The 22,807-nt window shown below is 47.6% G+C and overlaps 2 protein-coding genes, 1 long non-coding RNA gene and 1 pseudogene across 3 annotated transcripts; 1 reads left to right on the top strand and 3 right to left on the bottom strand.

Moving 5' to 3' along the window:
- Positions 1–8,894: 8,894 nt before the first annotated feature.
- LOC136537818 (uncharacterized) lies at positions 8,895–10,452 on the bottom strand. The gene is made up of 2 exons (XR_010779145.1): positions 10,252–10,452; positions 8,895–8,974 (listed from the first exon to the last, which is right to left on the bottom strand). It is a non-coding gene; the product is annotated as an uncharacterized lncRNA (long non-coding RNA).
- Positions 10,453–14,254: 3,802 nt separating this feature from the next.
- On the top strand, positions 14,255–15,478 carry LOC136536040 (flocculation protein FLO11-like). The gene has a single exon (XM_066528466.1). It carries the CDS (start codon positions 14,255–14,257, stop codon positions 15,476–15,478), a length of 1,224 nt encoding a protein of 407 aa, XP_066384563.1.
- A 678-nt stretch (positions 15,479–16,156) lies between these two features.
- On the bottom strand, positions 16,157–19,584 carry LOC136537817 (small ribosomal subunit protein uS19-like). The gene is made up of 4 exons (XM_066529786.1): positions 19,483–19,584; positions 19,258–19,409; positions 19,124–19,181; positions 16,157–16,575 (listed from the first exon to the last, which is right to left on the bottom strand). Exons 1-4 carry the CDS (start codon positions 19,483–19,485, stop codon positions 16,327–16,329), a joined length of 462 nt encoding a protein of 153 aa, XP_066385883.1. The 5' UTR covers positions 19,486–19,584; the 3' UTR covers positions 16,157–16,326.
- LOC136537816 (uncharacterized) lies at positions 16,583–19,116 on the bottom strand (annotated as a pseudogene).
- Positions 19,585–22,807: the final 3,223 nt, after the last annotated feature.

Here is a 22,807-nt window from a genome sequence, read left to right as displayed (position 1 = left end):
AAGCATAAGTCCATCTACCTCTATTGTTGACGGCCACTCCATCGGTCCCACTGTGACGGAGGTGTGCCCAGAGCTGGAGGTGTGCCATGAACATCATTCGACGTCGCCGATTGCCCCTACACAAAAGAGAAGTGATTGCATGTGTGAGACAAGATTTAAGGTAGGTTCTAAAAACTTAAAAAAAACAACATATTAGTGTCAGTTCGAAATTTGTGAATGATGGGTGATGTAAGAGAGGCCATTGTAGAGCCTGCCAAAGGTGCTGGTTTGAAGCATGTACTCCTTTGGTAATACTGATTTTTTTCTCATTCATCCTAAACCGAAATTCAGCAGAACTGGACCTATTAGTAATTCATTGTGAAACATTTAGCAGGTTTTAATGTTAGAAAATATTCCTGCAGTATCAACCCCATATAATTGACATGATCTATGATTCTTATTATCTGTTTGATTTGATATCAATTACTTTTTGTTTGAAAAAATCATTTTTCCGGCTGGAGAATGGTCTTTCCTACCCCCTCTATTTTCTTCATATCATTATAGTACAAGAAAAGGAATACAAAGCACCAGCCCATAGGAATCAGTTCAAACATTACATGGTAGAAAAAAAACAGATGCACTGCACCATGCATCAAGTTTTTGTATCCAGGCAGCAGCTTCCAGAGCCTGCAGCTTGCCATAGGGCCCCTTCCTACTCCACTGATCTCACCCCACCAAACTACACTAGCGACAGCTCCATAAAAAAATGCAATTGTTCCTATGTTTCCATACTTCCCAATCAGTAAGAATAATGAGTGTATTCAGAATTTCTGTGGTTCATTGTTTACACTTTTGATCACTTGGCAGTTGGCACTACCAATCCAAATGTTTTCTATGACTGTCACATAACACTTACTACTTACAGAGTTTCAGTTCTCATAGTTTCAACTTATCTTGGATTCATTTTCTACTACTACTACTACAGCGTTGGATGCTGCTAGCTACTGAGTGGATTTGGAGTAAACAAATGGCGATACACACACAAACATAGTACTACTACTACTACTACTACAGCTGTTGGACCTTTGGGATAGTAGAGTGCCAATGCACACTTTCCCAGAGCATTTCTGCTTTGTGAAAGGAAAGACAACTACCCTTGCAAAAGCCACATTCACATATCATGGTGCATTTGTCTCAACATATCATTTGGATTCACAATCATATATCCATATCCACATTCACATTTAGATTTAAGGTAGAGAAACTCATAGGAGTGACAGCAGGATCATTTGGTGGAGTGAATATCATCGGTGGCGGAACATAGCCTGAGTGAGCTCTAAGACCTTGAATATACTGAAACATCTGCTCCATCCTCCGTCGATCCTCCTCAGCCCTCACCTCAGCCTCCTCCCGTCGCCTCCTCTCTTCCGCCACCTCGGCCTACAATATTTCACCCTAATGATACAACGCAAAGCAAAGGTATGTAAAAATCAATGAACGACGAATAAAACAGAAATAACCTTGAGTGCCTGCACCGTGTGCTGTGTACAGTCCGACCGTGTGCGTATGGCCAGGCTCGAGCTCGTGCTCCTTGCTCGAATCTCGGCGGGAGACCTAGTACGGGCCGGGTCGATTGCGCCGTCGCCAATCTAGTACCGCCCGTGCTTCTTCCCTCCTCCCAACCTCATGATGACTTCTCCATCAAGGTCCTCGGAGGTGGGATCGTACTCTGGCCCATGGACCTCCCTTGCCATCGCTGTGTACTCAGTGAGGCGGGTGTGGATGGACGAGTTGGTGTATGCCTCGGGCGGGTCCTCCGGGTTGTAGTGGACGTCGGACGTGGCCTTGCCCTTGTGGGCCATTGCCCATGCCTCGAACTGGGAGACGGGCGCGCCACCATGTGACGCCGACTGCGAAAGAAACAGCAGGATGATTAGAAATTTGCATAGTTGAGCTTTAGAATAAAGAAATGGATTCAGCGTACCCATTTAGCTGCATAGGCCGGGAGGCAAAGGTTGCCTTGATGGTGTGGTGCACCAGGCATCATCAAACGCCGCTCCCAGCAAGCGTTGTGCGTCTCCCACCACTCGGGGCTGCACCACTTGTCCACCATTGCCTCCCAGCAGTCTTCGTGCCCAGTGCACCACCACGGAACCACCTACACGACATCAAGTATATGTAGATCAAATTAAGCTTATTTAATCTTAGAAAAAATCAGTATTAATCTTATATATTTACCTTCATGTATTCTTCCTTGGTCAGCGTCTCCTTTCTTGCCTGTTTTTTCGTGACCTTCCTAAACTCGAAGGTTGCGTTGTATGTCACGATGGCCTGGAGGCGCGCCTCGTAGTGCATGTCACCCACGAGTTTGTGACAAGCTTTGTTAGCCGCCGCCCTCGCTGCCACCTCCCATCCCGGCTTGCATCTGAAGAAATCATGTATGTAGACGCAATGTATCCTATCATTATTTGAAGAATGTCCAATGAATGCGATGAATTGAGCAGTGTAGTGAGACGAATACTTACCCACAGCTCCGTAAGCACCCGCTCTGCCTTGTGGCCGTAGATCCTGCCATCCCGATCATATGCATCTGCGCAGACGGCGTAGTGGGCAAACGTCCAGGCCGGCTGCCGCACTCCGGCAAAGTCAACAAGGCCAGGGAAGTGTGTCTTGCACAAAAGACCAAGAACGCCATTGGGATGGCGTCCGTGACCACCTGCACCCACAATCACAAAACCCCTGCCCAAGTGATCAAGAAAAATTATTAGTTTCAACATAACAAATGAGAAAATAGTGACAGCATGTAAAGTTACTTACTTTGAACCACCGGGTCGAACCATCGGGCGTCTCTCAAGAGGTATCGGTCGCTTCGGGAGTTGCGAGGGACCTCACTGATAGAGTTTAGCTATGCCAGAGGAAGAGGAGTCCCCTGCCGCTGCACCACAGGAAGAGGAACCCCCCGCCGCCTCCTCAGCCTCGTCCTCCTCCTCCTCGTCCTCCACCACCTCCTCGTGCTCCTCGGGCGCCTCCTCCTCCACCGCCTCCTCGTGCTCCTCGGGCACCTCCTCCTCCTCGGACTCCTCCACCTCCTCCTCCTGCCTCTGTGGTGGTGGAGCCTGATGACCCCTACGTTTCCTTGGTGGTGGCGGAGGAGCTACCTCCTCCACCCTCTTGTATTTCGACTTTACTTTCCTTAAACTCCTTAAGAGACCCCCGCCGCCTGACATCTTTGTTCAATCACCTGCAATTACAAAGAGATACAAAATGAATAAAACATAATTAGAAAGAGATGTAAAATAAATAAGACGTATTGCAAAATAAACAAAACATAATTAGAAGGTAACATAATATTACATGTCTTAGAAATAATCATCATGATCGGTATTAGCTGGATCATAAGTCTCATCATCACTATCATGCATGTCTACTTCCATGTTGATATCATGACCATCCGGAGGAGCAATGTTGTCATCACTGTCATTGCCTAATTCTAATCGCCGAAGTAATTCTAAATCCTTCACATTTTGAACCTCATCCCCATCGTCCTCATCATCAACCCTTTCATTGTCTACTTCCATTCTGACCGGATCGGTTATGTCTATCACAAAGCTCCCTTGTAGCCCCTCTTCTTGAAAGAACTCTCCGTCATATGTGTTTGGGTCAAAGTTGTAATCTTCATTGTTTGGGACATGTAGTTTACTGTGTGGCGATACCTTGTTCACAACATCCCAACCCTTAAGATGCGTGTCGTCTTGGCACGCCCATGGGAGATAATAAACTTGTGTGGCCTGTTGAGCCACGATATAGACATCGTCTCCTAGGTACTTGGAATCCTGTCGAATTTCAACTAGCCCAAGATTAGGGGTCTGTCTTATTTTTTTAGGATCAAACCAATGGCATTTAAATATGACAGGATTAAGAGGTTTGCGGCCATGAAACGTGAGTTCATATATTTCTTCAACTCTTCCATAATAATCGAGCCCATCAAGGGCGGGCGTGAAAACTCCGGTATTTGTGGTTCTTCGATTGGGCCGACTCTGCTCGTGTCTTGTTGTGTGAAAGCGATATCCATTCACGTCATAACCGGTAAATGACATGACCCTAAAGGCACAGCCACCGGCAACCTGACTCAACTCGGCGCTCATAGATGCATCGGTTTGGCCCTGCAAGCTCAAGCAGGATAGTTCGTTATATCATTCGCACGTACGAGCAACTTGTAATGTCAAACTAAGTACGAGCTAAATTAGAACGTACCTTGCGTTTGAACCAAGAAATGAAATTGGGTTTTCCATTTCCCGCACCCCGTTTAAGAAGGGTGTGAAATTCCCGCGGGGTAGGCGCCCTTGATCGATGCCAGAATTCATGAGTAAATTCCCTGTACCGACGAGAAACAAGGGGGTTGGATGCAGAATAGTGACTAGTCGAGAATAAGTTTGTTGGAAATAGTGACTTACCCCATGTACGGCTCCACTTCTTCGAGGTTGGTCAGTACATATAGCATGATAGTGTGCCACTCTTCATGACTCAAGGTCTTGAGGGTCTTACCACTTGCACTTCCGAGTTGCCCTCAGAAAAGGCTGAGGTTCGATTCATTTTCCCCAGCATTGTAACGAGGGGGTGGATTATGCACGCTAGGAAGGTTGTCACCATAGTATGTTGTTGTGAAGTTTGACACCTCCTCCAGAATCGATGCCTCTACGATGGAAGCTTCAATCTTGCATTTATTTCTACATTTCTTTCGAACAACCTTTAGGGTTCTCTCAATTGAATAGCACCAACGGCCCTGCACAGGCCCCCCATTCGTGCCTCATACGGGAGGTGCAAAATCAAATGCTGCATCGGATTGAAGAAACCTGGTGGAAAGATCTTCTCTAGCTTACAGAGCAACACAGGTGCCATTTTTTTCATGTCTGCAACCACGGCCCGAGATAACCCCTTAGCACAAAGCTGGCGAAAAAAATAGCTCAACTCTGCCAGCACTTGCCAAACATGATCTGGGACATAGCCTCGAACCATCACCAGAAGAAGCCGCTCAAGCCATATGTGGTAGTCATGACTCTTGAGCCCATTGATTCGCATAGTAGATAAGTTCACTCCCCTCCTCAGATTCGCTGCATACCCATCAGGGAACATTAACGTTTGGAACCATTCTAGTACTTCCCTCCTTTGGGGCCTGCTTAACGTGAATTCGGCCTTAGGCCTAGTCCATTTCTTGCCATTTCTAGGAGGCTGCATCTCTTGCTTTGGTATGTCGCATAACGTTGCCAGATCCACTCTAGCCTTAACGTTTTCCTTTGACTTATCAGTGTCCATGATTGTTCCCCAAAGTGCCTCAGCAATATTTTTTTCAGTGTGCATTACATCAATGTTATGTGGAAGAAGAAGGTCATCAAAATAGGGGAGCCTCTCCAAGCCTAACTTGTGAGTCCATGCATGTTGCTCGCCATATCCCACAAAACCACCTTCTACTTCATTGACCTCGAGAGCATCTATTTGAGCACGGACCGCGGCACCCGCCATCATCACCGGTGGAGGGTCTGTAACTTTGAGGCCTTTCGTAAAGTTCTTGGTGTCTTGTCTGAATGCATGGTCAAGAGGGAGGAATTGTCGATGTTTGTCAAACGATGAATACTTGCCACCCTTCTTCAACCAAATAAACTTCAGAGCTGTCTTGCATACTGGGCATGGGAACTTGCCATGAACACACCAGCCACAGAATATTCCATATGCTAGGAAGTCATGCAGGGAGTAGTGGTACCAAACATGCATCTTGAAGCTTCTCTTTGTAGCTCGGTCGTATGTCCATACCCCTTCATCCCAAGCATTGAGCAATTCATCAATCACAGGCTCCATGAACACACCCATACTATTCTCCGAGTGTTCAGGAATTATCAATGACAAGAATATGTTCTACCGTTGAAAGATGACGCCGGGGGGGAGATTGAGCGGGATAACGAACACAGGCCAACAAGTGTATGGGGGCAGCCATCATTCCATAAGAATTGAACCCATCTGTTGCCAGCGCAACACGGACATTACGGGCCTCTAGAGCTTTCTCACGATGAATGTCATCAAAATGTTTCCATGATTCACCATCGGAAGGATGTACCATCTTATCTGGATTGTATCGACGTCCATTTTTGTGCCATGTCATCTGTTTCGCAGACTCCTCGGTCATGTATAGCCGTTGGATCCTCGGTACGAACGGAAGGTACCGTAGGATTTTCACGGGGATGTCAAGCTGCCTCTTGAGACCATCACCATAGTCTACCTCAAGGAACCTAGAGGATTTACACTTTGGACAGTGCTTAGCTTCCGCATGTTCGTTCCTAAATAAGATGCACCCCTTTGGACAAGCATGTATCTACTCATATGGCATCTTAAGTACACGGAGGAGTCTCCGCGACTCGTACATGTTCCTTGGCAGAATGTGACCTTCCGAAAGCAAAGTGCTAAAAACTGTCAGCATAGCATCGAAGGCGTCTCGACTCAGGTGGCACTGGGACTTGAAAGCCATAAGGCGTCCAATGGCATCTAGTTGAGAGACCTTTGTTTGGCCGTGAAGGGGTTTCTGTGTCGCAGACAACATGTCCTAATACGCCTTTGCGGTTGCCTCTAGCTCCTCATCCCTACGTCCTTCACCGAAGTGTGCTTCATGATAGTCACCTAACATGTCTCCTACCCCGCCATCAGCATCAAGATCCTCGATGCGTTGTCTAACGACATCGTCTCTCCTACGTCCTTCACCATGGAGGGTCTACCGGGTATAGTCTGCCATAAATCCATACTTGCCAAGATGTTTACCCATGTCCACCTTTGTTTGTTTACGCCTGTTCTCACACTCGCTGCAAGGACACCAAACTTTATCCGTTTCTTTAGCCTCCCGAAATGCTGCTTCCAAGAAAGCATTGGCCTTCTTCATCCATTCATCAGTCCAGTCTCCATAACCCCTTCGGCCAGTGTACATCCACTCACGGTCATCCATCCTTTACCATATACGCGAGTAATATAAGAATCCATTGCATCTACACGAGGATCCTACTATCTAATAGGTGAAGATAGGTCCTAATCCCACCCGAGGATGCGTTGATGAGGTTAGTTTCCATGCTCTACTCCTATCCGAGACAGAATTTTGGCAGCACCTCCTCGCTCTTCTCCAAATACACGTCCCGGCAGGGAGATTGTGTATCCGGAGAAAAACAGGGAGATGATGCCGAAACTCTGTCTCGGATCGGAGTAGACCATGAAAACTAACCTCATCTACGCATCATCGGGCTGTCCAAAAAATATGGACAATTCAAAACGCATACGGTTATAGATATGCAAAGATCTGCATACTTCCAACCGTATCCCTTTCGAACGGGAGACACCTAACTTGGTTATGTGATCTAGCGGCCATCAAGCTAGCTAGATGGAGTCAGGCTAGCGGGTTATACCTTGGGTGGCGGTGGAGTCAGGCTAGCGGGGCCGTGCCGGGTCGGTGCAGTGGCGAGGCAACGCGGTGCAGGCAGACTCGCAGTGGCGAGGAATACGATCGGGGTCGCCGAGGTACTCCGGCTCGGCTCCGACGGGCTCTTCTCTGAAAAAAAAAAGAATCCGGCGTGATTGAAAATTTTGACGAACCTCCCACTACTGGTCTCTGCTCGCCCTGCACTACCAGCAGCAGCAGCAGTTTCCGGCTTCTGCTTACGAGGCTTACGGATCCGGCGTGAACGTGGACTTCACGATGGGCACCAGCAGCAGCTACACTGGCAGCGGCGTCAAGTGGCCATACAAAAACAAAGGGTGAACGACTGAACGGCATTCCAGTTTGTATGGTCTATGGAGTAATAATAACAAGAGGCTGCTATTTATTTTTTGGGAACGTCAAGAGGCTCCTACTTTCAGTGACCGTCCGCACAGGCACAAGACAAATATGCAAAAACTTGCATACATGCATGACTGGAGCTAGATAATACACACCTGGACACAAGAGGCTGCTACTTTCAGTGACCATTTCTGATGTTTCTTTAATAAGGGACGTTTCTGATTTTGGTGTGATAGTGACTATTGAGGTAAAGGAGTGTGCGCTGATAATACACACCTGGACACGAGTCAAGTAGTTCTTCTCATCTAGCATTATAGTTCTAGTTTCATCATTAATAAAATGTGTTGAGCTGAGTTTCTTGAGGGTCACAATGGTGTTCCAGCGAGTTCTCCAAGTCTTAAGGTGATTGGAAATTTGACTACCATTCAAATTCACATGAAATCTTTCATCACGAAGTTCACCTATAGCACGTAGTACTGACTTAAAGTAGCGGCTGACTGTTTCTCCCGATCTCTTGAAGTTTTTGGATATTACAGTATTCCTCTCATAGTGGCCAATTGTGTGAAGGAACATTGCTACTTGTTCCTCGACGCAACATTGGATAGTACCAGAAAGAAGCCCTCTTTTGTTTCAGTGTATCACATAGCAAAAAGAATGGTGCTCTCCTCATTCTCAGCATGCGCAAACAACTCATATCATCCTTATGATAGATATTAGAAAGGTAATCATCTCTGCTTGCTTCTATATCACTCATTGGGGCATACGAGATTCTTTTCCTTTTCATTCCTATCCTCCTTACTATTAGGTATAATAAAATGTAGCAGCAGAACTGCTCTAATAATTAAAGACCTTCGCAGTTGATTTGCATCCATCTACACCATATTTCACATGAATGGTGTAAGAACAAAATTTGTTTCGATAACTAATTAATAAATGTCAACTAGTTTATCAAACTAATTCATCTAAAGTTATACATAATTCTGAATCTACTGCATTAACATATATACTGCAGGATGAGATAGTAATTAGAAAAAAGTTGCAAGCTCAAATCAACATATTGTAGCAACAATCCATCATCTATAAGATGGAAATATTTGTACACAATTACCTTTGCGATTTTTCTTCAACACTTGATCTGATTGCCTAGTCGAGTGCTTTGAAGAAAAAAGATTAACCGAGATTTGTTGCCTAGAAAACCAGAGAAAAAATAGCAGATTTTGGATTAGATAATTAATTACATACTAGTAGTATTTTGAGCAGGTTTGTAAGTGCTAGAATCTAGTAACAGTGAAAAAGAAACCTGCACAAATTGAGGAAAACAGGAAAACCAGTATTGAAATAGAAACCTACAAGTTCCCAAGAATCTATTAGCTTGTGGTGACGTAAACAAAAAATGCCTTGACAAGCATAGCATTCTGAAATCACATGCTGATGTGTATCGCTGCAAATATATTTTGAGCAGAGATGGAACTATTCCTGGGCATGCATATGCATGCTGCTGCTTTAGCTGAGCACAAGCACAAGCTGGCCATCACATGTGCAAGAAAGAAACCATATATGATTAATTAAAATGTAGCAGCAGCAAGGGCAACTGATCTATTAACAAATGTCAACTAGTTTATCAAACTAATTGATCTAAAGTTATACACAATTCCTGATCGACCGCATCAGTACGCAATGCAAGTCATTTGCATCTCAAACATATACGCTGCAGGATGAGAAAGTAATTAGACAGACATAGCTACTTATACAAACGTGTAAAATCTCCTACTGAGATTGTGTGTATGATTTGCTCCTTTCTCATATATTGGGCAGGTTTGTTGAAGGGTGACTTGGAGCAGCAGGTCGTCCAGGGAGCTGAAGCAGTGAAGATGGCGGCTCCTTCTTCCACAAGCAGGATATGCAGTCGCGTACTCAAGATGAAAAGCAGCTGGTCCCTTATGTCGGTTAAGCTAGAGTTGTATCAATCGCAGCTTGTGCGCTGCTGTGGGTGAAACTCCCATGTTTGGAACCCCAGTTAATCTCGTAGTGTATCTTTTGGACAGCTAGTTTGTTGCCTAGTTTCTGGTACTGGTAGTAGCGGTAGTTTGTGTCTATGCCTATCTGTGATCATTTGCATGGATAAGTTTTGCAGTGGTGGTTATGTGTTACGGTCACTAAACTGATACTATCTGTAATTGCGTTGCCATGGTAATGAAATTCGGTTTTACCGGTGTGGAAAAAAAAAGACATAGCTACTTAAGCCCATCATCAGTAAAATAAGTTGTAACCTCAAATCAACATATTGTAACAACAACCCATCATCTATAACATTGCATAAATGATAGAAGGAAATATTTGCACACAATTACCCTTGCAATTTTTCTTCAACACTTGCTCTGGTTGTCTAGTCGATTAAGTGCTTTGAAGAAAAAAGATTGACCAAGATTTGTTGTCTAGAAGGGAGGACCAAGGGGAGGGAATACCTAGTGTCCTGGTGGTGCTCGTCGCCGGCCAAAGTGGCGAGTGGCAAAGTAGGACAGCAGCGACGGTCGCTGGGACACCGGGGCTGCAGAGGGCGGACGTCGTGCCGGAGATGGTCGCAGGGACACCGGGGCTGCAGAGGGCGGACGCCGTGCCGGAGATGGTCGCGAGGACGCTGGACCCCAGGTGGTGCTCGACCGAGCGCAGTCTCCTCTCCGGGTGAGCGGATGGAGGAGATCGGCCGCGGGCGAGACGAGTCCAGGCGGCGGGCCGCCGACGGGAGCGGCCGGCGTGGGCGGGCGGGCGCGCGCGGGGCGACGCGCAGGCGCGGCGTTGCAGGCGGGGTGGCGTGCGGGGCGGTGACGGGGGCGGCCGGCGGGCCAAACTTTGTCGGTGGAGGCGGCTTCGGGGCCGCGGCCGCCGGGCGCGAGCACGGCGGGCGGGCACGAGCGGGGCACCGCGGGAGAAGGCGCGGCGGCGCGAGGATGACGGGTAGGGCGGGGGGGCGGCGCTGGCAGGGGCGGTGAGGGAGCGAGGGGAGGGGAGGTTGCAGAGGACGCGGTGAGGGAGCGAGGGGGCGGCGCTGGCAGGGGGCGGTGAGGGAGCGGGCGTGCGTGAGTGAGTCTCGGCCGTGGCAGTTAAGTATTGGGTCAAGCCTTTGCCGAGTGTCCGCGATCCGGCACTCGGCAAAGCCGGGATTTTTTTAAAAAAAACATTAAAAATCTTTGCCGAGAGTCAAACCGATAAAGCACTCGGCAAAGACTATACTTTGCCGAGTGCTAACCCTAACACACTCGGCAAAGGTATTTTTTAAAAAAAACTTTTCTATTTCCTTTCCCTTTTCCTTTACCTGTTTTTTTCCAAATTTGTTCCAATACACTTTGAAAATACCTTGTCAAATTCACTCAACAATGCAAATTTGATGCTTCAGCAAAAAATAGACCATGATTTCATGTAGTTATAGCTCAAATTCCATTTATATAATTGCAATTACAAATTAATAATTATCAAATGGATCCAAAAAATCACTAAAATTGAACACGACATGATCTTTGATGTCTATTGGCTATACAAAAAGTTTCGGAGTCAAACCACAACTCGACCGTTACTTTCACTCCAAATCTTACCAGATCATACTCAACAATCATGAAACTTCTTCGGAGATGTATCGGTTTGTAAGCAATGTACGTGACAACTTATGCGACACCTTCTCAAATTTTTACCACAGCCTCCACATAAGATATCATGACATCTTATCAAATTTCATGATTTTCGGACTTCCTTTGGTTTTTATAGAATTTAAAAACCATTCAACCACACGCTCAGGGTCGTGTTTCCGAAATAAGATGTTCGAAAACCCTTATAATCTTATAGGTAAGGCCTCAAACTGGGTTGAATAACATGAATATCAATTTTATACTCATTTTTTCCAAATATTTGAATCACTTGCGGTTCAAATTTAACTTAATTCAAAAAATTGCTTGAAATGCAATTAATTAGTTAAATATAGCAAATAAATTCAAAAATACACCAAACTTAAGCATGGAGTACCACATGTGGTGTGTGGAGAGGTGAAAAATTTTGAAGTGCAGGAGCAAAAAAAAAAATTATACTTTGCCGAGTGTCTGTTGTTGACACTCGACAAAGAGCCTCTTTGCCGAGTGTTGCATTTGTACACTCGGCAAAGAGCTGACGGTGGCAGGCTGGTTTAACGGCGGGCCAAAATTTGCCGAGTGTCAGACGTTGACACTCGGCAAAGAGGACATCTTTGCCGAGTGTTACCTGTGACACTCGGCAAAGAAGACGTCTTTGCCGAGTGTCGAGCGTGAGCACTCGGCAAATAGTAGCTTTACCAAGGGTCGTGTCTTTGTCGAGTGTTCAAGTTTGGGCACTCGGCAAAGACATCTTTTGCCGAGTGCCCGATATAAAATACTCGGCAAAGTTCTTGGCACTCAGCAAAGCTTGCGATTCCGGTAGTGAAACCAACTAGGATTAGTTGAGCACTGATGAATATCCTCCGGTGGCATGTAGACGCACTCCAGTTTGTTATCCTGCATGCTGTAGCAGTAGGCCGCAGGAGGAACCCGGCACTCCTCGTGAATACGACCTGCTGCAGCAACGTCATGGACATAGTAGATTCGAGTTCCGCTGCTGATGCCATTATTATTCTCTCTAAGAGTAGTGTGGTATCCATCCAGGAACAGTTCGTAGTTGCCCGCGTCTCTCACCTCGAGCCAGGCGAGCCCGTCAGGCGTCGAGCGTAACTCGAAGACGTCGAAGGCCACCGGCCGTGAAGACACACCCGTTCCCCATGGACCCAGCATGATGTGGTACATCATGATCGTCATGCCCGCCGCCGCCGCTGCCGGAGGAACGCCGAGCGGGACATGGACGGCGAAGCGGAAGAGATCCGTGAATTGGAGGTAGTTTCTGCACACCATCCATGAGTTGCGTATCGCCGTGTGGAAGTCGGGGCGGTGCAGGTATGTCAGGTGCGTGACAGCTTCGCTGCCGCTCTGGCGGACGGCGTTGAGGCGTTGAGGCTGGGCAGGGCAGCCGTCGCGCCCGTGGCCAGGTGCGAGAGGCGGCAGGACACGTCGCGGGGGTCGACGACTATGGACCAGCCGCGCGACAAGGGAAAGACGAGCGCGTCCTCTGACGGTCCCTCACGGGGAAGCAGCAGGCGCGGCGCGCCATGCCCGGCACACGGAGCGGAACGCGGCTAGCCCGGTGACGGCGTTGCGGGTCCTCTTCCCGATGGGCTCCAGGAGATCGGTGGGGAGGTTGGACCAGCCGGGTTGGTTTTCCTCGTCAGCCATCGTAGATAGATGGTGCTATAGATGGATATGAACGGTAGCAGTCAAGGGTTGCAAGAGAGTTGCCTGATGGTATACCCTTCTTTTTTTATCTGAAGCAGCTAGCTCATCATCACAAATTTGCTTTCCTTTTATTCTTCTTGGAAGCAAAAGTTACCTTCCTTATCAGTGACATGGGTTTAGCATTGGATGGAAGCTGGCTCAAGATCATTCAGAGATAAGTTCAGTTAATCATCTAAAGAAATGAAAGCTGACGCGGCCCAACAAGACAAACTATGCTGCACCATTGACAGAAGCCAAACCCAGACTTCAGCCACTGAATTCTTCTTCCCTGTTCTTCTATTCAGTAACTTCTTCACTGCTCTCTTGCTCATGACAAAGATTTATCCTCAGCTCAGGCTAACCTCTCTGATATTTGACGTATAGGTTTTAGTTGATGGCATGTAATCAGGCCTATAAACCCCTCTTACACTGACTTTTGTCAATTCTGGATGCGCTTTGTTAGATCCATCAGGAGCTCGGATACTCGATACATGGCATACAGCATAAGGCTTTAGGCCCACGTTTCTACCAACCATGTAGATGAGTACATCCCATGGCCCCCCTTTTGGGAGAAAAAATTCGGCATAACATATACAGAAAGTCATGAACATTGTATCTGATATTCTTGAAGACAAAATTGGTCCCTGAATTCATCACCAGGTGGCATAAGCTAGAGAACTGGACAATGACGGTGACGAATTCTTTGATGTCACCTATAATCGAATTCTAGACGTCATTAGTCAAGAAAACCTCAGTTTCCATCTGCAGCACTGCCGAGAACAATCTGAAAAACTTTTTTGCAGAATTCTTCCATGAATTTTTCTGTACATGTTTCTCATACATGTACTGAACAAAGCACATTATATGGCTTCTCCTTGAACCATCTTCCAATGTGCTAATTGATCAACGCCAATACTACTAGACCGCGCTGATGGCCGGGTCCCCGCAGCATGTCCCATTTCGATCTTTTTCTTCTTCATCTTGCTCTTCATCAATTTCCTTTTGCACATGGGACAGGAGCAGCAGCCAGCAGGCAGGCTAAGGCTACTATATAAACAGCCAGCAGACAGGAGCGATTCGCTAGAACCCAAACAAACGCCAAACCAAATCCTCCCGCCCTCTCCCTCCCCGCAACGGCCCAACCGCCATGGCGTCTTCCTCCTCCTCCAACCCCTCGTCAACTTCGTCCTCCTCCACCACTTCAACTCCCTCCGCCGCTCGGGTCCTCTCCGACTCTGAGAGGGTGAGGCCTCGGCTCCCCAACCCTGCCGCAGCTCCAGCAGCGAACGCCGCCCTCGGCGTCGTACCTGGCGCCAACGCCTTCGCCACCGCGCCCGGCGTCGCAACTGGCGCCATCTCCTCCGCCACCGTTCCCGGCGTCGCACCTAGCTCCATCGCCTCCGCGTCCGCGCCCAATGTCGCACCGGAAGCCATCGCCTCCCCCTCCGCTCCCGGCGTCTCCCGCTCCATCAAACGACCTCCGACATACACCCCCACCGCCTGGGGCGGCTCCAAAGGCGTCCCCCCGCCCACCTACTTCGCTCACGCGCACCAGAGGGGAAGGGGAGGTCGGGCTCGGAACTCCGCTGGTGTCTCCCAGCCCTGGAACTCCGTGGGCGTATCCCAGCACGTCTCTCGCAAGCCGTCGCAGGAGCGGGGGTGGCAGACCGCAGCGGACCCGACGTCCACGTTCGCTCCGTCGAGGTTGTCCAGCGAGGGCTCGTCGCCGTCTACGTCGGCATGGTCCAAGCCCCTTCCCTACATCGGCATCACGCTGGTGCCCAACGCGTCAGGCTCCGCGCCCGCCGTGGCGACGAGCGCCGACACCGCGCCGGAGCCGGACGCGTCCACCTCTTCCGCGCCCGGCGTGACGACGATCGCTGACCTCGCGCTAGAGGCGGACGTGCTCACCTCCGCCTCCTCTTCTACGCCCGGGGTGACAACGATCGTCTCCGCCTCCACCCCCTCTTCCGTGCCCGGCGTGACGACGATCGCCGACTCCGCCACGACTTCTGCACCCGGCGCAGCACCGACCATCCCCAGCCTTCGAGACAACTGGGTTGCTGTACATTGGGGCATAGTGCCACGGTCCGTGGAGCATTGTCCCGGGCAGCAAGTGTTCGGCGGCAAGTCCGGCAACGGTATGCCTCCCGTCGAAGCCCTCTATCCGGACCCGTTGTGCGCGTGGCGAGAGCAGGTCCCGCCGCGGTCGTTCGGCGCCCCGCTGTGTTGGGAGTGCCGCCTCCGACCCGCACGGGTCGAGGCTAGACCTTGCGGCCATTTGGCCATCTGCGTCCTGTGCTACTGCTACGCCAACAGCAACAGGTTCGTCTGCCCCTTCTGTGGCTTGCCTATTACCTGGCTACTGTAGCGTTCAGATACGTATCGATTCTTGCTGGTAGCATATTGCGAATTGTAAATGCTGTTGCTCTGTGAAACCTATCGATTAGTAGTTCTGGGTAACATTTGGATAATCTTGGTTCAAAGTTCTTGGCAACATTTGGACAATCTTGGTTCAAAGTTCTTGGTAACATTTGGATAATCTTGGTTCAAAGCCACGTGGGCTGGGATGTTGATCTTTGAAACATCCATAGCATTTGGATAATCTTGGTTCAAAGCCACATTGGGTATAACATTTTCAAAGCTTCTTTTCATCGATTGCGTCTCTGGTTCAAAGCTTCTTTTCATAAATACATCTCTTGTTCGAGCGTTGTGCTGTGAGTCTGGTTCAAAGCTTGTTTTCATCAATGCATCTCTTGTTCGAGAGCTGCGCTGTGAGTCTGATAACTCAGCCCGGACAGCCCGCCAGGTGGCAGCTTGTTTCACAATTCAGATGCCGTCCATATGTGTTTCACAATTCAGATGTGGTCCATGAGCGAGCTTGTGCAGATGAGACAGGGATTTTGGCATTGACGGGTCATTTGAGCGAGCTTGTGCGGGGATTTTCACATTGGCAGCACAAAAGAACTCGTGCTCCAGTAGCATGAACGTGGAACGCGTGATACAGTTCAGAAGAGACGTGGAACTTCGCAACAGGCATTACATCCAATGAGGTAGCATATGCCAATCAAATAGAACGTCAAAAACAACATAACAGTTAACAATGGTTCACAGCCGTACGCTCATTACATAGTAGTAGGTATACAGTGTTTTAACTTGGCAGCTCAGGCTACATGGAAAAAAAAATCCAACTGATAGAACAGAAGCCACATTTGGCCCTCACTTCAGAGGAATGAACCGCGAAGAGTGGGTAGCACCGATACCGGGCCTACCGTGCTTGACTGGCTTGTACGAGATGGAGAACTCTGCAAGGTAGTGGCCAATCATCTCCGGCTTGATCTCAACCTGATTGAAGGTCTTGCCGTTGTAGACGCCAACGATGCTCCCAATCATCTCAGGCACAATGATCATGTTGCGGAGGTGGGTCTTCACAGGCTCAGGCTTCTCACCGGCGGGAGCATCCTTTTTCTGCAAGCATGAAAGTCAATGCACCAGTGTCACAGTAGAAACATTGATAAAAGTGAAAAAGATGACCACACATACATCTTAAACGACAAACAGGAAACTCATTCTGGGTACACCTGACAGAAGCGAAGACGCAACTGACAATAACATGAACACATTTCAATAACAAAATCATTGTTTATGCAGCAAATAACTTATTTCCCAGATATTAACTGGACAGCATGTTATCCTACATACTGTATCAAGCACTCAAGGTACTACAAACAACAACAACAACAAAGCCTTTAAGTCCCAAACAAGTTGGGGTCGGCTAGAGTTGTGATTAGTTGTTTTCCAAGCACCCCTATCTAAGGCTAAGTCTTTGGGTATATTCCATCATTTCAAATCTCCTTTTATTGCCTCTAGCCAAGTCAACTTCGGTCTTCCTCTGCCTCTCTTCACGTTACTGTCCTGGCTTAGGATTCCACTACGCACCGGTGCCTCTGGAGGTCTCCGTTGGACATGTCCAAACCATCTCAACCGGTGTTGGACAAGCTTTTCTTCAATTGGTGCTACTCCTAATCTATCACGTATATCATCGTTCCGAACTCGATCCCTTCTTGTATGACCGCAAATCCAACGCAACATATGCATTTACGCGACACTTATCCGTTGAACATGTCGTCTTTTCGTCGGCCAACATTCTGCATCATACAACATAACAGGTCTAATCGTTGTCCTATAAAACTTACCTTTTAGCTTCTGTGGTACCCTTTTGTCACATAGGACACCAGATGCTTGGCGCCACTTCATCCACCCTGCTTTGATTCTATGGCTAACATCTTCATCAATATCCCCGTCTCTCTGTAGCATTGATCCTAAATATCGAAAGGTATCCTTCCTAGGCACTACTTGACCTTCCAAACTAATATCTTCCTCCTCCCGAGTAATAGTGCTGAAGTCACATCTCATATACTCAGTTTTAGTTCTACTGAGTCTAAAACTTTTGGACTCCAAAGTCTCCCGCCATAACTCCAGTTTCTGATTCACTCATGTCCGACTTTCATCAACTAGCACTACATCGTCCGCGAAAAGCATACACCAAGGGATGTCAGGCAGCAATGACATGGATAGAACGGTACCAAACACACTACAAGCAAAGAAAGATGTGGTATATAAATAAGCAACTGGTAGAACAAATGGAGTTTGCACACACCAAAATGGTTGAAATTATTCCAGCAAAGTTGTCTGAGAAGCCAAACTGGACTCCCCAGTACATGTAGGAAAACAGATTCCTAAGAATACCTAAAAAAAAGCAGCAATGTCTTGCATACGACAACTCAATAACTCAATACAAACTGGATTCGGTAACTGAGTTTCCGCTAGCTTCAGACAGATGTAGCAAAAGAATAAATAAGTTTCAAGCAAATCTTTATATACCTCAACTGCTCCAACAAAACTAAAAGTCAGGTCATCAACAGTTCTAAGTGATTAGCATCATAACAGAAGGGCATATCAATTGTTCCAGTGACAATGCGAGATAATAGGGACAATGTAAGAGCAGAAATTTAACAGGCATGCTTCTGGACAATGGCCTACATAGCCTTATTAAAAATTGCGCATTTCAGTAGGACACACGAATCAATCTTCTAGTACATTGTAAAAGAACCTCTGAAGTAACAACTTTAGTGGATCAAAGGAGCACACTGTTTATTCAGTTTGGTTGAGTATCACAAATTCCAGAGAAAACTGAAACGGATAGACAGCAGGCAATAACAGAGTGAAATGCTAAAATGCATCATTCAATGGAAAATAAGCAACAAAAAATTGGAGAATTAATCATCCAATGCCTATCTATACAATTTAGCTATCCATCTAAAACATCAATCAGGCATACAACTATGCTTCTAGCTTACTTGAAGCACCAAAAAAATGCTGGATGCATTAATATTTATATTAAAGCAGACATCCACAGGTCTACATTGCGGTTCTAGTGATTAGAGACAAGTAACTGGCATATATAGCTCCAAAAACAGGGCTTAGATACAAGTAACTGGTGATTCTAACAATCTGCCCCGCAGCTCCAAAAGACATTTCACATCATGATAAAACATCGATGCATGTATTACCACTGCGGATTTCATTCAAGTAACTGGCATATAACGCTGATATACTATAATACTAATATAGTAGGTCTTAGCAGATGTGATGTGCCCCGGGCACTGTTCGCCTAAATGGCTGTTTAGCCCATTTACACAGTTTAAACGCTACACTGTGGTACACCGTTTCCGTTTAATCGGTTGTTTTGACCGTTTAAACGGCCGTTTTCCCGTTTAAACACCCGTTTTGCCCGAATAATGGGCTAAACGGTAGATGACCGACTATTTACCATTTAGCGTTTAGGATAACAGTGGCCCCGGGGTTAACAATCCAACCTATCTAAGGTTATGTACGAGAGTAAACAAAGAGAAAATTTAGCTCGTCACGAACACAAACAGATCTAGAGAAGCCTAGCAGCACCAAGCGATTCACGATCCAACTCTAATGAAAGCAAAACAAATCCAGCACCCACCGCTTTGCGGAGCTTCTTGATGAGCGCCATGGGCTTCCTCTTGAGACCCCTCTGGAACCTGCGCGAATCCAACACATCAGATCGGAGACCAAACCCAAAAAAATGGCACCACCACGATAAGGTACAGTAGTTACCTCCGCCGTGCGCGCGCGGGGAAGAGCTGGACGAGGTCGTCGGTGGACATGTCGAGCAGCGCGTCGAGGTCCACGCCACGGTAGCTGTACTTGCGGAACGTCCTCTTCTTCGGCCCCGCGGCCGCCACCTCCGTATCCACGTCCACGTCCGCCTGCCACAACGCACACCATAGTCAAGGGGTGGAGATGAAGAATCACCTAGGATTTTCTTGGAAATCCGCTCACCATGGTTGGTCGAAGGGGAGACCGGGAGCTCGAGACGACGTGTACTGGTAGCGGAGGCGCGCTGCTTGGAGGGGGAGAAAGCGGCGGCGGGTAGGGTTTGGAGTGAGCGTTCGTGGGGGGCTTATATAGTAACCAAGAGTGCCACGTGGCGCACGCGTGGTTGTTTGAGTGGTAAGGTTGCTGGGCTAAATCTGGGCCTAAATGAGCCGGCCCGGCCCGTATAAGCATTCCGGAATCCGGAGAAGCCCCTCTTTGTGACACGGTTGCACCCACCATGGGCCGGTAGGGAGTTACTCAGTTACTACTACGTGTACTTGCGTATCCACAGTTGCACATTTTCACGTATGACATACTTGCTATGTTGACTTTTCTCTTACCGAAATACTCAGAGGCGGGCGTCCGTCCGCTCGCGTCGCACAGGGCTGCCATTCTGCCTCGTCCGTCTCTCTATGTTCGTCTCGTCCTCTTTATCCATAGGCTCCATCTTCCCAAAAAAATATATAGGCTCCATTTCCACGTCTCTCTTGTGTTCGCTGGCAGCGGTAGAGCTTCACGCCGCCACCGTTTCTTCCTTCCTCCACCTAAGCCGACCATGTCGTCTCCTCTCTCGGTTCACGCAGTGCCTCCCCGGCCTCTTCCCCACCCCAGTGATGTCAGGATGCGTCGTCGTCGCGGGCCACCGCTACCCCTGGCGATAGCGGCTGGGCACGGGTGCTGGGCCGCCTCAAGTCGTCTCTGAAAGGATCAAGATGTCCAAGAGAGGATGAATCGGATTAATTCTAAAATTCTTTACAATAATTAAATTTTACGGTTAGCTCAATTAACCCCTTATGCCTAGAAAGTGTTTTTATCGATCTAACGCACAAAAGTTTAGCACCCTAAGTTTCAATCCTACTCTAGCATGGCAATTCTAGGAATGTAAATGACAAGAATTGAATTGCTCAAAATAAAGAGAGAAGGAGGAACGCGGCGATGTTTTGCTGAGGTATCGAAGAGACGCCACTCCCTACTAGTCCTCGTTGAAGAACCCGCGCAAGGGTGTAGCTCCTCCTTGATCCGCGCAAGGATCAAGTGCTCTCTACGGGTTGATTCTTCAACACTCTATCGCGGTGAATCATCCACAACCACTCACAACTTGAGTTGGGTCATCCACAATCTCCACCAGATGATCACTAAGCTCTACAATCACTACCAAACCGTCTAGGTGATGACGATCACCAAGAGTAACAAGCACGAACTCTTATTTGACCACGACAAGCCTAATAAGAAGGGTGGATGCACACTTTGCTACTCTTGATCTCACTAATGAGGGCTCTCTTAGGATTCTCAAATCTCAATCACCTCACTAGGATCTTGCTCTTCTTAGCACTCTCAAAGGTGTTTCTCAGCTGTTGGAATGAGCAAAAGTACCCCTCACATGAGTGTAGGAAGTATTTATAATATGGGCTGAAAAAATGAACCGTTATGTGCCTCTGCGGGGTGACCGGACGCTCCGGTTATGTTGACCGAACGCGTCGGTCAGTTCACCCTGAACTCCAGCGTTTACAGTGTGACCGGACACGTCCGGTCGAGATTTTCCCTCTCTGGAACCTTACTGGAGTCGATCGGACGCTGAGGGTCAGCGTCCGGTCACTTAACCTCTCAGCGTCCGGTCGCACCAGACGAAAACACCTCGGTCAAATGAACTGATCGGACCCTGAGCCAGCGTCCGGTCAGTATTTGACCCTCCATTCACTTCCAACTCTCGATCATACGTGAATGAAGTTTGCTCCATTGGATCTAAGGGCTATTTTGGAGCTACCTAGTGCTAGATTTAGCAAGTGTGCACCACACCTAACTCACTAGACTCACCTAGGTCAAGCTACCCGTCCATACCCCCTTAATAGTACGGCCAAAGAAAAAATAAAGTCATAAACTATTCTAAGTGCCTCTTCAACTCAAAACGACACTTAGAACTAGTCTATCCTTAATCTTGTTATCCATCCTTTGAAAACCAAAACGATTTCTATCGTAGGGGCATGACCACCATGATTGTCCAACCGATCTTCATTACCGTGACCTAACTTAATTGTCTCTGCAAAACATACGTTAGTCACAGTAATCACGTATTGCCATTAATCACCGAAACCTAACTAGGGGCGTAGATGCTTTTAATCTCTCCTTTTTGGTGATTGATAATAATACTACCTCGAGTATGTAAAAGAGATGAGGTTTTTAACAAGCTTGATTCATATAAGCTTTTGGTAATAAGAACAAAAGTGTTAGGCAAACTTATATGACCCAAGCCAACATGATGTACTCAAAAGATATGAAATAAGCATGAGTATAAGTAACAAAGCTCATTCGCATCGAAGCAAAACGCGGAAGCAAAGCAAATGAGCATAGCACAAGTGATATGACATATAAATAATTCAAAGTAAAGAGCACACATGTCATATATCACGATCACGTAGATATCACTATCACATAAGAAGTTTAATGCATAAAAAGTAAAGACACGACGAATGCATAATAGTGTATCACACATAAAAACCAAATATAATAGATAATCTAAGTAAACTAAGCTCCCCCTAAGTCGCTCCCCCTAAGTCTAGCATACTTGAACTCTCTCCCCCTTTGACGTCAAACACCAAAACCTAAGAGTCGGTCAGCGGGGCTGCAGCGGATGAGTCAGGCGCTGAGGTACGAGAAGCAAGCTGGAACTGAGTGCCATCATCATCTGAACCAGAGCTCTAGGCTGTCTGACCCTCTGTAGCTGAAAGCAATGCTGAAGCGGTCTGGGTCAGATCAACAACATGAGCTGTTGTAGACTATGCAGGTATAACTGGAGCAGCTGGCTCTAATGATGCCACTGACGAAGGGAGCATCTCTGTAGTCCCGGTAATAGGTGCAACGATAGAAGGACCTGGGACATGCAAATATGGAGGAGTAGGCTGCCCTATCAACTCACTGAAGGATGCACCAAGGCTCCTGGACACTGTAGTCTCTAGCACTAGCAGCGAAGAAGTCTGAGCCGGTATAAAGCCCGTCTGGAGAGGTGTGAACTGTGGGGCTATCACGGGCGAAGCAAACCACTGGAACACCTGCTTTGTAGGTGAAGCAAACTATGCTGGTGGCTATCCCTAACTCTAAAGCCCACTAGGCTGTAACGCTGGAGTCATGAAAGTGGTGGCAGGCTGACCAAGCTAGGGTGAAAGATGTGGTGGTGGAACCCCAATAGCTATCACTACATGTTGTATAAATCCAAGGAGCTGCTGCTGCATGAGGAGTTGTCACTGGGGTCGCTCTCGACCATCCCCTCCTGTTGAGCATCCAACTGCTCCTC

This window comes from Miscanthus floridulus, chromosome 2 (assembly GCF_019320115.1).
Source record: "Miscanthus floridulus cultivar M001 chromosome 2, ASM1932011v1, whole genome shotgun sequence".
Taxonomy (NCBI): domain Eukaryota; kingdom Viridiplantae; phylum Streptophyta; class Magnoliopsida; order Poales; family Poaceae; genus Miscanthus; species Miscanthus floridulus.
Note: the sequence above shows the minus strand (reverse complement) of the source record. Positions and strands in the feature narration are given on the sequence as shown.

Coding starts and splice junctions, on each gene's coding strand:
- LOC136536040 (XM_066528466.1), top strand. CDS start 14,255: ATGGCGTCTTCCTCCTCCTCCAACCCCTCGTCAACTTCGTCCTCCTCC.
- LOC136537817 (XM_066529786.1), bottom strand. Junction 19,182..19,257: donor CCCGCGCGCGCACGGCGGAG/GTAACTACTGTA, acceptor GGATTCGCGCAG/GTTCCAGAGGGGTCTCAAGA. Junction 16,576..19,123: donor TCAAGAAGCTCCGCAAAGCG/GTGGGTGCTGGA, acceptor TCATGCTTGCAG/AAAAAGGATGCTCCCGCCGG.